The 17,868-nt window shown below is 37.1% G+C and overlaps 1 protein-coding gene across 1 annotated transcript in view; it reads left to right on the top strand.

Annotated features, from left to right (window-relative positions):
* Window positions 1–17,868, top strand: part of MIB1 (MIB E3 ubiquitin protein ligase 1) — an 88,877-nt gene that overhangs the window by 21,287 nt on the left and 49,722 nt on the right. The window contains exons 4-9 of the mRNA XM_068993693.1: window positions 4,560–4,664; window positions 6,106–6,172; window positions 7,485–7,689; window positions 12,083–12,266; window positions 13,539–13,683; window positions 15,804–15,937. Coding sequence (XP_068849794.1) covers window positions 4,560–4,664; window positions 6,106–6,172; window positions 7,485–7,689; window positions 12,083–12,266; window positions 13,539–13,683; window positions 15,804–15,937 — 840 coding nt within the window. The remainder of the gene's footprint in view (window positions 1–4,559; window positions 4,665–6,105; window positions 6,173–7,484; window positions 7,690–12,082; window positions 12,267–13,538; window positions 13,684–15,803; window positions 15,938–17,868) is intronic.

The following is a 17,868-nucleotide window of genomic DNA, read 5'->3' as shown; positions in this document are numbered from 1 at the left end:
AGTTTGGGGAAGACACCATCTCTGGCTGAGTGGAGTGCTTTGGCGGCATGCTTGGCAAGCCAGTGGCAAAGCAGAGGTATCCCTTGGGGGGTGGGCACAGGGACAGCCTTGTCCTAGTGCAGAGGGTCTTGGTGAGTGGAACTCAGGCTGGGTGTAACCCTCTGCTTTCCTCTTTGGCTTTTCCCTTTGTTCAGTAAACAGCTTCTGCAATCATTTACAGCAATCCTGTGTCACTTGGGGTGTATAAAACATATGTTGAAGCTTGAAGAATAGTAGTGAAATTTTAAAAAGTAAATTTTATTCCTATTCTGTGGATTAAAAAAGAGTGTTATGAATACCTTTAAAAGCCTTCTGTTTACTCTTTCCCAGCCGCAAGCCCTGCAAGGTAACTAATTTTGCCTGTCATTATTCCCTTGTTTGTCTTTATTATTGTATGACTTAGTGCTCTGTATTACAACATTTAGGATTTAAGTTTCTGAGAAACCAAGTAGCAAGCGGAAATCTAGCCTTTGTAAAGACAGAGCAGAATTGTGCTTTTAGACGAAAGCTTCTAGGGAGAAGATAAACTGAATTCAGTCTCTGGATAACGGCATCCCTGGGAGCTCATAGGAGTCTTTCTGGGGTAGTCAGTAGACACGGTCATAACTAGGTCCTGGAAAACACGGGGCTCAGCATGGTCAGGACACCAGGAAGGGCAGAAGTATGGACCATGTGCTGTACACTGGACAGGAATATAGTCAGAGGGTATGTGTTGTTTGCTTCCAAGCGTACCATGATACATCTCAAAGTTTTAGGAATAAGGCAAAACAGAATATTTTGTGAAGTGGGATGAGAAACCTCGGCTGGTTTAGGTGGCAGGGAATGGGGGGATGCAGGTGAAAGTGGGAACCTCATCATTACATAGTCCAATAAGCCAAGTTCAGTTGAGAATTTGGGTCTGGCTCTCTCAGGCTGTGTATCCTTAGGTCGATAAAGCGATATGATGGCAGTGGACATCTTGGTAATGAAAGCCTTCAGCATGTCTGGCCTGTGAGTCACGTGGCTGCAGTCCGATTGCCCTTGACACCTGGTACCCAGCAGGCATCTTGGCAGCCTCCTCTGATGGATGCCTTTGTCTCTTTCCTGGCTGGATCTTGTGTTTTCTGTATCCCATTACATCATCTTCCTTAGTTACTCTTCCTTTTGATGGAGTACACGTCCTAGTAATGTTTTTTGAAAGAGTGCCCGAGAAGTAAATTTTTTAATACTTTCATTCTAAGAAGTGTTTTAGCTTTATATTCTTCCTCACACTTAATTATGTGGTCAGAGGGTTAAAAAACTTTTTCATCACCTTTTCAAAAGCAGTTGCTGCTAAAGCCTGAAGCCACGTAAATGACACTTCTCGGGATTATTTATATTGACACTTCTTAGGTGGAATGCAGAGTAGCAGTTTTGAAGCTTTGAGTAATCAGTATTACATTTTTGGTTTGTTGATTTAATACTTGTTACGTTTTAGGACAAAAAGAACAATAAATGAAACCATCTTGCACATAAGACTCTGAGTGAGGGAACTTAATGTAATAGGAAGTCTTCAGGGTAACATTATTTAAGCACATGTTTGAAATGCAATATAATTTTTGTCTTGACTCTTTCTGACTGTGTGTGTGAATGAATAAAGTTTTTAATTCCCCCTTTTCCTTCATGGCTGGCTTCTCTCTCCCTGTCCTCTGGTGTAACCCACACGAACCTAGTGTAACCCACATGAAGGTGGTAGTATATTCTTATCTTTTTTTCCTTGAGGTTCAAGATTCCCCATTCTCATTACTATGTGTTCTCAACTGTATGGTTAGTTTGAGCCATATTAAGGGATAGATACCAAATTGGTCTGATCTTGTATTAATACTGACCCCATCTATGGCCTATCACATGCCTGCATATACCATGGTTTTTTGCATGGTGACAACAGTGTTAACACAAAAATAAGCAGGTCAAGTGCAGGCTTTGACAGACATGATGTAAGGATAGCATTGAAATGTGTCAGTTCAGTTCAGCTCAGTTGCTCAGTCGTGTCCGACTCTTTGTGACCGCATGGTCTTAACTATCTGTGTTAGTATTTCAAGACTGTTTTCATTTTACCAATGCTTTAAATATATGTTAATTGCCTCATACACATACACTAGATATATTTCCTTCCCTTTAAAAAACTTTATTATGGAGAATTTCAAACCTACACCAGAATGGAAAGCATAATATAACAAATCCCTGTGCACCCAACATCCAACTTCAGAATTTATCAGTGTTTTAAAAACTGCCATTTATTTGTTGAGGAAACCAAGTTCTTTGTATTTTTCTGATTGATTCTTATGTGCTCTTCTAACTGTTGTATTTCTTATAAACTTGTTAGATGTAGAGAAATGAGTAGATTCAGGTTCAAGTTTATTTTGGCAAGAGTACCTCATTACTGGTGTGTGTACTTAGATCACACATAAAGAAGGCAGGTAAAGTCTTGATTATCCTATTAGTGGTGTTACGATTAATCAGTGCAGATATTGTCAGTTTGATCTTTACAGAATTTCTCAGCGACCTTCTACCTAATGGTTTAGTAGCCATTCCACACATACTTATTAATCAGAATTGAAAGTAAGAAATTAATGTAGTTATTTTCTTATGCTTTCTACTTTATTTCCTCCTTGATAAACTGAATCACATTAACAAGTGAAGTGATTTCATTTAGTGATTCACAGTTTGAGTAATGAACTTGCTTACGTTCCAAGTAATTTGAAATTTAGGATGAATTCAATTTAAACAAAATTTGTTTTTTAAAAGTTGATCAAATGCTTTTTTGTCCCTCTCATAAAAGCACAGGCTTATTTAATCTAGCACTGCATTTTTAAAAATAAATGAAATAGACTCTGACTGTATTATAATCAAAAGCTATTTTTCTTTCCTACAAATTGCATGTTTCACTTTAGAATGTTAGAAACTCTTGCTTTTGAAGATTATGCAGTGGTTAGTTGTGAAAATCATAAAACACAGCATGGCAGCGATGGACTCCGCAGTCAGGATGGTAGTTACCTCTATTAAGAGGCAGGAGGGTGGGGTTGATGAGAGGCATGCAGGGGACTTTAAAAGTACTGGTAATTTTCTTTTTCTTAGTCTAATGTTCATTTCATTTTTTAATTATTTTTTAAAGTTTGTGTTAGATTTTTATAACATAATTTATTTTAAAATTAGAAAGAATAGACTTACTTACTAATGCTTTGAAATATTATTCAAGTATTTAATCAAGTCCTAAGCATAAAAACATTTTATCTCACAGAAGCACTGTAAAATATGTGGCTTGCAAAATTGTTTCTTTAGCACAAGGTGAAGATGAAGTGGTCATTATGTATCTTATTTGAAATAGCAGTCTGTTTTTAAGGGCATACCTTAAAAATTACGTTTAGTATCAGCCTGGCATTCTGAGAAACTATGAAGGGTGGTTGGTAAGTGTCAAGATGGAAAAAGAGTTGCGCATGTACAGTCTCCCAGTCTGGGGGGTAGACTGCTTCACTTGAAAATCCCCAAGTTCAGTGCTCACTGTGTGTCATTTTTGTGTAGTTGATTCTTGGCCCTAAATCAGTAGCAACTCCAGTTTTTTTTTTGTTTGTTTTTTTTTAATGTTAACTGCTCTAACGAATCCGTCTGGTCTGGTGGCATGTGGGGCCTGGAGGTAGTGTCTGGATTTCCATTGTAGTCGGGGGTTTTAGCTTGGATGGCCTGCTTTTCAGGGCAGCTGAGGGGCACTGCTGGCGGAACCAGATCTCTCAAGCCTTCTTTAAACACGGCCTTTGAGCCTGTGCTCATCCGCATTCAGCTGATCAGAGAGCTGGGTTATCTTGAATTGTTCTGGGTATTTGGTCAAAGATTTTACATTTTGTATCAAAAAACAGGTTTAAAAGAATACACTGCTGTTAGAAGGAACCCTTTAAGAGTAAAGATTTTAAATTTTGAATTGAATTATGTATTTGCTGATAATCCATCAGTGTAATCACTAAGTGTCTCAATATAAAATTTCTGCAGTAGTTCACCCCACTCCAGTACTCTTGCCTGGAAAATCCCATGGACGGAGGAGCCTGGTAGGCTGCAGTCCATGGGGTCGCTGAGCATCAGACACGACTGATCGACTTCACTTTCACTTTTCACTTTCATGCATCGGAGAAGGAAATGGCAACCCACTCCAGTGTTCTTGCCTGGAGAATCCCAGGGACGGGGGAGCCTGGTGGGCTGCCGTTTGTGGGGTTGCACAGAGTCGGACACGACTGAAGTGACTTAGCAGCAGCAGCAGTAGTTTTAGGGACTTCCCTGACCTCTATTAAGAGGCAGGAGGGTGGGGTTGATGAGAGGCATAATAAAATGTAAAAAAATATTTCTAATTCAGTTATATGTTAGAAGTGACATATATTTGGCAAGTAAGTGTTTTTCATGATCCTGTTAGACAGGATTGTAACTGAAGTAATTTTAAAGATTTAAATATAATTAAAAGAATCAGCCTCTCCTCTCTTCTTAAAGATTTTTTATCCCTCAAAAATTTCCCGTAGGTAACAGAGATCCAAGACTGGAGTGCATCAAGCCCACATAGTGCAGCCTACGTTCTCTGGGATAATGGTGCTAAGAACCTGTACAGAGTTGGCTTTGAGGGCATGGTAAGTGTAAGAACCATAAAAGATGAAAATATTGGATGGGTGAAAGAAAGGAAATTAAAAATAGCCCTTATTGTAATCTTTCTTTTTTTGTTGTGTCATTTCCTTTTATCATAATACAGCCATCTGAATCATGAGTATGCAGTAGGAAGGAACATCTGTAAAGTGAGAATTTAGTATAATAGGTGTTAACATTATTTTTAAGGCTTTTTTTCCCTGTATTTTTAAAGTGTACTGTTGATAATTGAAAATGACTGACCTAGAAACATTAATCAAGTGCTTAAGGAGTAGTATTTATATATTGGTTGATTCTCATTCTTTTTTGATGGTGGAGTAGCACTCCTTGTATGGTTATGCCATTGTTTATGAAATTTCTGTTGATGGGTATCTGGGTTGGTTTTTTGTTTTTGTTTTTCATTGTTGCAAGCACTGTTTCAGTGACATACATCCTTGTGCATATGTCTTTGTACATTTATGGGTATATTTTCTTAAGATAGATTCCTAGAAGTGGAATTGCTAAGTTAAAGTATCACATTAAAACAGTTTGACCCATGACTCTTTGGCTAGGATTGAATTAAATGTGAACTCCAGTGGCAAAGGAGGCTGTAGCTAACAGAGAGTTGGATTGTGTGTGTGTGTGTGTAAAGGAGCTCGTTTTCTTAATACAGTAAGTATATATTGGTCACTTTATACATATATATGTGTGTGTGTATATATATATATATATATATGGTACTGTTAGGCACTTTTAGGTAATCTAGTTCTGCATTTTCATAGTCACCCTCAAAGTTTCTCATCTAACTTCACATTTTCTGTACTTTTCATTATACCACAACTGCTTCCCCATTCACATAAATACTTAATAATTTCTTATTAAAGCTAAGTGGGAAGGAACTTAAGTTAACTAAGTTATGGTAAAATAAGGACTAAAAGTGATATAAATAGGAAATCATCTGGACACAGACTCAAAAGACTGGATTTGGTACTTTCCTTTTCTGCCTTCTGACTAGTTTTGGATAATTTCCTTTATAAAATGAGTCAATGCCTACCATGTATATCTAATAAAACTGATTAGAAAGATCAAATGAGTTCACCTCTTTTTGGTAAAAGAATCTTTTAAATGGAATGTATGATGTACTTTTTAAATACAAGATTTTTGTTTTAGTTCTTATTTTCCAGCATGTGTTTTTGAAAATATTTCAGTGGTAAAGATCCAGACATTTTAATTTGAACTACAAAAGAAAGCTTAAAGTATGACATAGCTGAAGATCAAGTTTATAGTTGTTGATGGGTGTTTATGAAAGCAGTGTTTAGTGTGATTATTAACCCAGAGCTACTTCTGCTGAGGATAATGTTCTGAATGAACATTTTTGCCTATTTTAGGTATTGAGCTATACTTGAAGCTTTCAAGGGTGATTTTTTTGGTTTCTTCCCTTCTTTGTAGTCTGATCTGAAGTGTGTCCAGGATGCCAAAGGAGGTTCTTTCTACAGAGATCATTGTCCTGTGCTAGGTGAGTTAGCAGACGAGAAAATTTCTAAATAATGGGTCAGAGTTCATGGAATCAGAAAAGCGTTTCAACTGGGCTTTAAGAAAATTAGTCATCATTAAAGATTTTTAAAGGCATGCTCTTGATTGTGTTTGGTTTTAAAAGTATTTGTTCTTTTTTAATGATTTATTTAGTGTCTGAAAGAGTTGTCATGTCTTACTAAATTGATGCGTCAGTTATAGGGCATACCAATACTGTATAAAACTTTTTTGTTTTAATCATGAGCTTGTTGGAAAATGTGTTGTATTACCATACTTATACATACTTATACTGCTGACAATAAGAGCTAACAATTTAATATTTATAAATTCCTTAGAATTTAATTCCTTTGAAAATATAACAGCTCCAAAATTAAAATAATATGATAAATATAATGTATGATTAAAATAAAGAACAGGAAAACCAAAACTACTTTCATTTTATAGATTCTTCATTGTTGCTACAATGACCATTTGCCACATTGTTCCGATTAAGCCTTTAGGGTCTTCTGATTTAGCTGTTTTGGTGTGAACTCACTGTGTTCCTCTTTTCAAATAATTTGTTTTCCCTTATTGCCCCAAAGTGCTGTTTTCTTGCAGCATACCTTAATTTTTTAGAAAAAAGGAGAATATGGAAGAAAATCTTATGGTTTTGATGAGAGATGAGATCATCTCTCTTGCATTCAGAAACATTCTTCTTTTGTATTTGGGCTTTACAAGAAAAGTGTAGAATCAACATACACATTTAGGATCCCTCAGCATAGTGTTTGATGATCATGCATACTTTGTTCCAGAAGTAGCTTTGAAAATAATCTTGGAAATGGGCTTTTAAAATATATAAAAATGCTCTTGAGGCAAAAATCACAAAAACCATTTGGTAAATAATAATAGTAAGCACTTCAGAGAAAACAAAATTCCAGGAGTCTCTTTCATATTCTTTAGTTAGCTATCCTGACTCTTCAGCAAGTCATCCAGGCAGAAAGGTGAATATTACCAGTGCCCAGAGCTTTGTGTTCTGATAGTCAGTGTCTTGTCATCTATAGATTCTGCTCCTCTTCAGTCATTGTTATAAATCATTACTTTATTTCTGCTTTTGAGTCTGTTTGTTTTCTTTTCTTTTTTTTTTTAAGGCTGTATAATTCTAGATTTTTATACTCACATTTTATTTTCAAAACATTTTAAGATTAGATAGTAACTGAAACTCAACTGTCTGGGGCTTTTAAAAAAAACTTAAAACAGTGCAGTTGCCTGTTGTTGCTGTTTTCCTTGTCCTTGGTCACCTCCCTCTGCAATTACAGGTGAGCAGAATGGCAACAGGAACCCTGGTGGGCTGCAGATTGGTGACCTGGTCAACATAGATCTTGACCTTGAAATTGTACAGTCTTTGCAGCATGGTCATGGCGGATGGACTGATGGCATGTTTGAGACCTTGACTACAACTGGAACAGTTTGTGGCATTGATGAAGATCATGACATTGTAGTACAGTATCCAAGCGGCAATAGGTTGGTTGTATTTCTTAATTTTCAGTAATGGCAAGTGAAATTTGTCTACAGAGGAACTCTGAGCCTACAAAAACCAAATAATATGACATCACAAAGACTTTTTACAGCTAACTCTTCAGTAGTAGAAGAAAATCCAGAATACCTTGGTAAAGTAGAAGGAAGCAAGTAAGAACTGTGTGTGTGTGTGTGTGTGTATGTGAATATTCTGTGCACTTTTTTCTCCCTTTAGTGAGCAGAATACATTGTATCAGTATTGGGTCCAAGTGTAGCTAAAAAGTTGTCTGTTCCTCGTGGGCTGCCTCAGTCTACCCTGAATAAACGGTAATAACAGTGAACTCCTCTGGTCCCTGTCTTGTGTTGGCTCACGGTGACGCAGCTGTCCCTTGCCACACACTCATCGGTATCAGCAACACAGTGCTGTGTGCATTTATTCATTTCTCTAAGCTTCCTTACACACCATCCTTCCATACACACACCATCCTTCCATGCTCCTTGTCTTCCTCTTCTTTGGATAACTCCTCTGCCTCCTGTAAATACTGAATATATGCCTGCCTCCTCTCTCCAGCTATCCTCCCTGGTACATGCATACAATATTTGTCTGTTTAAGCCTCCTATTATCCACTAAAATGGTTATTTATTTGATCTCTAGGTTTCAAGTTTCTTGGAGACTGGGCCTGTGCCTTTTATTTGTTTATCCCTAGGGGCCAAAATGTATCCAGTTTACTAATACTTGTATAGTATTTTAGAGAAAAAATAATAGTTAATTTTGTCAAATCTTTATTACTACCATGTACTTAAAGAAACTAACTTTCCGAATTTCTTTAAGGGAGGGTTTATATATAGAATAAGAAAAATAAACATTAAATTGCTAACTGAAGTATAGACTTCGCTCTAATTGTGTTCAGATCTGGAGAATATACGTGATCATATCAGGAGATGCACAAAAACCATTTGACAAAATCTGATATCCTTCATGGTAGAAATACTAAATAACCTAAGAAGAGAAGGGCCTGATAAAGGGCATCTCTGAAATCCTACAGAGCAGCGTCCTCAGTGGTAAAAGACTGAATGCTTTCTCCTTTAAGATTAGGAACAAAACCAGAATGTCTTCTGTCCCTGCTTTTATTCCATCTTGTCCTAGAGGGTCAAGCTGTGGCAGTTAGGCAAGAAAAAGAAATAAGAGGGAGAAGAAGGAGAATGGAAGAAGTTAAGCCATCTCTGTTCACATGCGATGTGATCTCGTGCATAGAAAAATCTAAGGAATCAACAAAAAAAACTGTTAGAAGTAATAAATGAATTCAGCATAGTCATGGGATATAATATTAATATAGAAAATAATATAAAAAGTGTATTTCTCTACACTACAACAAACAACCTGAAGATGAAAATAAGAAAACAATTCTGTTTATAATAGCATCAAATAATAAAATACTTAAGAATAAATTTAGCCCAGTAAGTACAAGATGTGTACACTGAAGACTATAAAACATTATTAAAGAAATTAAAGATGACCTAAAGAAATGGAAAGATGTTTCATGTTTATGGATCAGAAGATCTAATATTGTTTAGATGGTGCATTAGTTTCTTAGAATTGCCATAACAGATTACCACAGAGTGGCTTAAAACAGCAGAAGTTTCTTCTTTGACAATCCTGGAGGCTAAAAGTCAAGGTGTTGGCAAGACTGATTCCTTCTGGAGACTCTGAGGAGAATCTGTCCTGGGCCTCTTTCCTGGCTTCTGATGGTTGCTGTAATCCTTGGTGTTCCTTGGCTGGTCAGTGTGTCACTTGTTTCTCTACCTCTGTCTTCACTTGGCCTTGTCCCCTGGGAATGTCTGTCCCTGTGTCTTCATATGACCAGCTTCTTTTTTGGGATGAGGCACAAATTTTATTTTAAAATTCACTCAAATCTCTGGTTAGTCAAGTTCAATATCAGAGATTATCTGATTCTGAGAGCCACATAAACTTTCCTCTGGCCCACTATTTTCTTTTCATCAAGCCAGCACTTGTAGCTTAGCCTTCCATGAGGAAAGAACCCTAAGGAGGCGTAGAAGAAAGTTAATTGAGCTCATGGAAATTCTAAAATCTTTCACATAGAAGATTATGAAAAGATGGTTGTATATGACCTTTTAAGGACACCAGTCATTGGATTTAGGGCAAAGGATTTAAAGACATTTTTAAACAGAAGATATTAATGTTGCTTGGTTGTATCTGACTTCACGACCCCATGGACTGAAGCCCACCAGGCTCCTCTGTCCATGGGATTTTCCAGGCAAGAAGATGGGAGTGGGTTGTTATTTCCTTCTCCAGGAGCTTTTCCCAACCCAGGGATTGAACCCTGGGCTCCTGGCAGGCAGATTCATTACCATCTGAGCTACCAGGGAAGCTTCTCACAGAAGGTACAGAAATGGTCAATGAATGCATTGCATTAGTCTGCTAGGGCTCCCTTAACAAAATATCACAGACTGGTGGCTTAAACAACAGATGTTTATTTATTTATTCTGTTTTGTTTCCTGTTCTGGAGGCTAGAAGTCCAAGATCAGGGTGCCATGAGGGTAGGTTTCTGGTGAGACCTCCTCTGGGCTTGGAGAGGATTGGTTTCTCATTGTCCTCAGATGGCACCTCGCCTTTATGACATCATTTAACCTTACTTTTCTCCCTAAAGGCCCTGTCTCCAAATACAGTTATATAGAAGCCATAGAGCTTTACCATGTGAAATTTGGAGGGACACAGTTCATTCTGTTTCACCCTTGAAGAGATGCAGGACATGATTAGTTACTGAGGAAATTCGGTTCACAACCACAATGAGATACCACTTCACATGCTAGAATGGCTAGAGTAGAAAGGTAGGATAATTACAAGTGGTGTTGAGGGTATAGAGAAATTGGAACCAAGCCCTCCTACATTAACAAAAAGTAGATGAAGTGGTCTAAATGCTTTGGAAAACAGTAGTTTCTCAAAATGTTAAATACAGAGTTAACATATGACCTAGTATGTCCACTTCCAGGTTTATATCCAAGAAAATTACAATGTGCACACACCAAAATCTGTACATGGATGTTTGTAGAAGCGTTATTCATAACAGCCAACATGTGAAAATAAGCCAACTGTGTATTGACTCCTGAATGGATAAGCAAGTTGTGGTATATCCACCCAATGGAACATTTTATTTGGTTATAAAAAGGGATGGAGTACTGACATATGCTGCAACATAGATAAATCTTGAAAAAAATGTGTTGAGTGAAAGAAGCCTGTCACAAAAGGTTACATACTATCTGATTTTATTTATAGAAAATGTCTAGAATAAGGAAATCCATAGAAACAAAGTATGTTACTGGTTGTTAGAGGCTGGGAAGAGAGAGTTGATTTCACAGTGACTGCTGATTGTTAGGGGGGTATCTTTTTGTGATGATGAAAATGGAATTATTATAGTGGTTGTTGGTTATACAACTGAATATACTAAAACCACTGATTTATACACGTTAAATGAGTGAATTGTATGTGAATTACATCTCAATAAAGAAGGGAAAAAAATTTTAATTTAAGTTCAGAATAGCATGTATTAACACATATTGTCTTAAATGGCCTCTTATTTGGAAATGGTAAATTAACACAGATTAGGATTATTACTTGCAGAATTCTTCCTTGGTCCAAATTCTCTTGGGTACTAGTGTTATTAGTAACATAACATTTGACTTTTAGAAAAAATTTTTTTTAATTCTTTATTTAAGAATAGTTTATTAAGTACTTATCCTGTATTAGGGCCTGTGATTAGTGTTAGAATTACAGAGACAGTTAAGACATGGTCCTCTATTTTGAAGAAGTTTCCCTTTAAATTTGGATAGATAAAGTCAGAAATAGATGCACTGAAATGTTTTAAGTAGTTGGGAGAAGTGAATTTTCAGGCTGTTCTCAAGCTACAATAGAAGAGTGATCATTTCGCTGGGCTCTCTGTTAAAACCGTCACTCAGCATATTGATAGAAGATCTGCATTCCATATACAGTGGAATATTAACCGTGGTGTCTAGTGGAGTGCAGAATGGTGATCCAGGTGTGTTTGTGTGCAATGGAACTTTCACTTTACATGTTTCTGAAATGTTTTAATCTTTAACAACGAGTGTGTATTACTTTTATAACAATTTTTAAAGCATGCAAGCGATAATAAATCTAGACAAAATGGTGTCATGCTAGTATGGTGAGATTATGGATAACTCTTCTCTCAAATTTGTGTAATAAATTCTAAAAAGAAATACAGATCATTCAGAATGTAATCGTAAAGGATTGCTTTACACTTTGTATGTGTTATAATGCTTTTCTCCCTCCAGTGGTTAACTGTGAATGTTGTGCTAAAGTTAAGGAAACTTACCAATTTTGAATTTTGGCTTTGCTTTTTAGGTGGACCTTCAACCCTGCTGTTCTCACTAAAGCAAACATTGTCCGAAGTGGGGATGCTGCGCAGGGCGCAGAGGGAGGCACCTCTCAGTTTCAAGTGGGTGATCTGGTGCAAGTTTGTTATGATCTGGAGAGAATTAAACTTCTACAGAGAGGTCATGGAGAATGGGCAGAAGCTATGCTCCCAGTAAGTGTATATAAAGTCCTTTGGGAGTCGGAACTATAGCTTGCTTACGTAGTTTTGCAAAGCTTTGATGACTTTAATTTTAGAAACTATAAATTAGCTTAATCCTTTGAGAATTGTACTCTCCACTGGCAGCTTAGCATCTGTATGCCTTTTATTTTCTAAATTTACTTCAGTTAGAGTAACTTTGTTATTGTTTAGTTTTTTTTATTATTTTTATTGAAGGATGATTGCTTCGTAGAATTTTGTTGTTTTCTGTCAAACCTCAACATGAATTGGCCAAAAGTATACAGATATCTCCTCCCTTTTGAACCTTCCCTGCCATCTCCCACGCCATCCCACCCCTCTAGATTGATACAAAGCCCCTGTTTGAGTTTCCTGAGCCATACAGCAAATTCCTGTTGGCTATCCATTTTACATATGGTAATATAAGTTTCCATGTTACTCTTTCCACACATCTCACCCTCTCCTCCCCTCTCCCACATCCGTAAGTCCATTCTCTATGTCTGTTTAGTTGCTAGGTTTATCCAACTCTTTGTGACCCCATGGACTGTAGCCCACCAAGCTCCTCTGTCCGTGGGATTCTCCAGGCAAAAATATGGGTAGCCTTTCCCTTCTCCAAGGGATCTTCCCTGACCCAGAGATTGGATTCGGGTCTCCTGCATTGGCACGTGTATTCTTTACTGCTAAACCACCAGGGAAGCCCTTAGATTAGCCTGGGACGATCCATAAAGGGCTATAGTTAATATATGATAGATAAATCTAATTTGATAGAGCCTTTAGTGGAGAATGTAATGTTAAGGTGAGACAAAGAGGCTTCCTGATCCTTCACCCCAGAATGACAGTGACTTTCATACTTCTGACTTGAAATTAGGCTTGATTCCAAAAAGGATTTAAACATAGATGTAAGCTTTGAGCCCTTTTTGGTTTAAGTTTTTTTTTTTTTAGAAATCAGATGTTCTTTTTTTAGGCTAGATCAGTGATAGTTTGGACTATTTGAGTTACAAGTTTTCTAGAGGTATCTTAAAAGGTTACTTTTTTGAATAAGATTGTCATGATTATTTTTATATTCTTATGGAAGTGTAATAGTTTTATTAAAATATTTTTTAAAGATATAGAGTTTGTGGCTAGTAAATAACCCATTTGAATATGATTATCCTTTAAAAGTTTTTTAAATTAGGAATCAAGTAAAATGAATACTTCAAAACATGTGAAAACTGATGATTGATTTCTATAGTGTAGACTTGGAAACATAAATCTAATCTTGTTTTTAAGACTTTAGGTAAAGTTGGCCGAGTACAGCAGATTTATTCAGACAGTGATTTAAAGGTGGAAGTATGTGGAACATCTTGGACGTATAATCCAGCGGCGGTTTCCAAGGTGGCGTCCGCAGGATCAGCCATTAGCAATGCATCTGGTGGTATGTTCTGTTTCGTGTTTCTTTAAAAGCAATGTGGTTTTCGTTAGAGCCTTTCCTCATTCCCCAGTTCTGGTACACAGGTAATGTTGTATGTGATCTTGATTTCTCTCAGATCACATTACCTCACTTGCATATTAACTACCTTTTCAGTTCAGTTCAGTCACTCAGTCGTGTCCGACTCTTTGCCACCCCCATGAATCGCAGCACGCCAGGCCACCCTGTCCATCACTAACTCCCGAAGTTTACCCAAACTCATGTGCATCAAGTCGGTGATGCCATCCAACCATCTCATCCTCTGTTGTCCCCTTCTCCTCCTGCCCCCAATCCCTCCCAGCATCAGGGTCTTTTCCAGTGAGTCAACTCTTCACATGAGGTGGCCAAAGTATTGGAGTTTCAACTTCAGCATCAGTCCTTCCAATGAACACCCAGGACTGATCTCCTTTAGGATGGACTGGTTGGATCTCCTTGCAGTCCAAGGAACTCGCAAGAGGCTTCTCCAACACCATGATTCAAAAGCATCAATTCTTTGGTGCTCAGCTTTCTTCACAGTCCAACTCTCACATCCATACATGGCCCCTGGAAAAACATTTTAAACTTGCACTAAATGTCTCTCTCTCTCTCTTTTTTTTTTTTCTAATATGACGAACCACCTTTGCACTGGCTGAGGTATATATACCATGTGAAAATTCCATAAAGATGTTCTTTTTCTCGGATAGATCAAGGGCTTTTCCACGTCAAAGAGGAGATACCTGAAATTCAACACACTACTCCTTAGTCAGAACATTTGTTTTCTGCCACAGAACCATCACTTTTTTTGACTGCCTTATATATTTTTTTAATTTCCAATATTATTGCTAGCAGATGGCTTTCTTTCTGGATATTTTTATATATCAGCCGTACCTTTTCTATTGTTATTTTATGAGAGGTATTGTACAGGCCACAGGGGGTAGAGAGAGCTGTGCTGAGATGTGAGTATGCTGGATACTTGGGTAGACTCAGGCCCTTTTCTTCTCATGATCCAGCTGTATATCCACACTCAGTTCATTAAACTGGTTACAACTTACTGTATGAATATAGCTGACATCCAGAAGAGAAGATGGAGCCATAACTGTGCACAGTAAGAAAGTAAAGGAAAACATTGGCTGACCTCCAGCTTTATTTTGTACTGCCTTGTACTTCCTCTTGATTGTGTCTCATCTTTCCTGCTGTAATTTGCTAATGTGTTTGAGGTTAAATCAGGTGGTGTTTATTTTAACCTTGTGGTTAGATAGCATCACAGTAGGCTGATTTTTATCAGGCTGGCCCCAAATTTCAACCATAACATCTTACAGAAAAACCCAAATGAACTTTTTGGCCAACACATTACATATTGGAAGAGTGAAAAATTGTTAATATCCTTTTCTCAAATAATGTGGATTTGGTGTTGGGCCTTACTTTGTGGCTTCTTTTCCTTTCCAATAAGTAGGTCCTAGAAGTAAGGAGAACTGGTAGATTGTCTACTGATCAGTGCAGCTATTTGGAGAAAAAAAAAAAAAACCTTACGAAAGGGTTTATATAAGCACATATCTGGTTCTTTCTTGTTTTAGTCAGAACCAGTCAGTTGGCACCACTGAAGTATTTTATTTTAATATTTTCAACTGAAAATTGGTTTGTCCCTAAAATATTTCCCCAGAGGCTATAGAGATTATATTGCTTTTGTATCATAATCATTGGCTTGTTGCATTGAGGTCTGAGAGCAGTAAGATACGCTCAAGACCTGAAAGGCAATTTGTATCATCATGATACTCCTGTGGTAGTGTGTTCATTTATAATATCTTTGGTATGACTCCAAAATCTTGAATTGTAGTTTGTGTGTAACTCTCTTTTTCTGAAATTTTAACTTGAAATACATGAATTGGAGTAAACCAGGAATAATGGTGGGCTCAGATTTAAAGCAGTTTTATATGGTAGTAATTGTAGCTTGCAAGGGTAGTATCTGTAGGTTAGTACCAAAGTAATATTAATGATAGACGTACTAAAACAGGAAAAGTATGTATTATAGGCATGTGGGTAATGCTTGTCTGTTAGTAGTTAAGATTTGAGATCCTCCTATATTAGCAGCTTTATTTGATGCTTTACAGAAAGACTCTCCCAACTTTTGAAGAAATTATTTGAAACCCAAGAATCTGGTGACCTCAATGAAGAATTAGTTAAGGCTGCTGCCAATGGAGATGTTGCTAAAGTGGAAGATTTGCTAAAAAGACCAGATGTGGATGTGAGCATTTTAAAATTTATTTTGAAGCATATGCAAAAATAGAATAGTTAAAATGAACTTTTTACTCAGCAGTTATTAAGATATTGCCACATGTGCTTCATCTGTCCTTCTTCCTTGTTTTTCTAAGGTATTTTAAAGATGACACTGGGCATTATTTCTTCATTGTGCATTTCTAGAAGATATTGACATTTTCTTATTTTAGTACTGACTTTTGAATATTATGATGTCAAAATTTACTTTTAGGTTTTTAAGTAGTTAGAGTCCTTTGGGGAAATTCAGTGAAATTTTCTCATGTAAATGTTATAATGTTTTAACAATATATTTTAGTAAATTTTATAAGCAATTGTCCATCCTTCTTTTCAAAACATTTAAGCTTTCCCCCTCTCCTTGTGAAAGTTGACTGTTTTCATGGTTCATAATTAGGAATCATGCATTTTGTAAATCTTAATAGTTTATGTTGTAATGTTACCATTCACCAAAGCCATAGTTTAAATGGGTTCAAACTGCAAATTCTGGTTCTTGCTTAGTTATTCACTGGCTTTAGCATCGCTACTGTTCTGGAACCAATACCATGTCAGTCAGTGCTGGCCAAAGGATTGTAGGTTGAGTGTCACTTTGAACCATTGTCACTGTGCAGTGAGGGCTTTTGTTACCATATCTTTGTATGTAAGTATGCCGGACAGTTAGACAGAGATCAGATCTATAATTTATAAGGTGAAAGTGAAAGATGGTCCATTGTGTCTGACTCTTTGCCATCCCATGGACTATACAGTTAATGAAATTCTGCAGGCTAGCATACTGGATAGCCTTTCCCTTCTCCAGGGATCTTCCCAACCCAGGGATCAAACCCAGGTCTCCCGCATTGCGGGAAGATTCTTTACTAGCTGAGCCACAAGGGAAGCCCAAGAATACTGGAGTGGGTAGCCTATCCCGTCTCCAGCGGATCTTCCTGACCCAGGAATCGAACCGGGGTCTCCTGCATTGCAGGCAGATTCTTTACCAACTGATCTGTCAGGGAAGCCCGAAATTTATAAGGTATAAACATCGTATTCCTACGCTCTCCTGTGGCGTTTCAGGTTTGTTGGGGATCAGCTGCAGCAGCATGGCACAGTAGTTTCTTGATTGGTTGTGAGCTATGTCACAAATAGTATCAGATATTAAAGTACCAAATGTTTTTTTGTGTTTGGAACGTAGAGTCAGACTTCTTTTATATTCACTTATGCAGATTTACATTTTATTACACTTAATTTTTTCTTCATTACTGATTTATTTTAGTTGTTTTTTTAGAATGTAGTACATTCTAAAAATTTTAAAGGAAAAATAGTTCTCCAAGATTTGTTATGAAAAGCAGCATCTCCTTCTCAGTGCTATTTTCCTTTTCTTCAGAGGCAACTATTTTCATCTCTTTCAGCTGATTTCCTTCATACAGTTACCTCCTCCTCTTTCAGTAACATACTTCTATTGTTATTTCTTGACTTGTAGGTTATTTCTTGACTTGAAGTTATGTTTTGATACTGCTCTGTGAAGGCAAGGATTCCACTTTCCTTCTCCACGTTTAGCCCATCCTTTCCACGCACATGCATACCTCTTCCAGGTTCTTAATGTGGTATTGCATTATAATTTTGTTAATGTTAGAATTAATTTTGCATGTTATTATTCAAATGGCATGCATATCTGAGCTGTGGAGGATACTCGATTGTGTTTTATTGCACAACTTTTTGCTTTCCTTGGTGTTCATAATTGTTCTTAAAAAAAAAACAACACCTGAGGTGTAATTTACATACAGTGAAATACATGGATCAGTCAGTTTTGACAAATGCATACACCTATATAACCCACAGCCCTATTCAGATGTAGAACACTTCCATTGTTCCAAAGGGTTCACTTGTCTGTCTTAACCCCAGGACATAATCTAAACACTTTCGTTTTCA

Source organism: Capricornis sumatraensis, chromosome 21 (assembly GCF_032405125.1).
Source record: "Capricornis sumatraensis isolate serow.1 chromosome 21, serow.2, whole genome shotgun sequence".
Taxonomy (NCBI): Eukaryota; Metazoa; Chordata; class Mammalia; order Artiodactyla; family Bovidae; genus Capricornis; species Capricornis sumatraensis.
The sequence above is the reverse complement of the archived record's forward strand: the minus strand, read 5'-3'. Positions and strand labels throughout refer to the sequence as shown.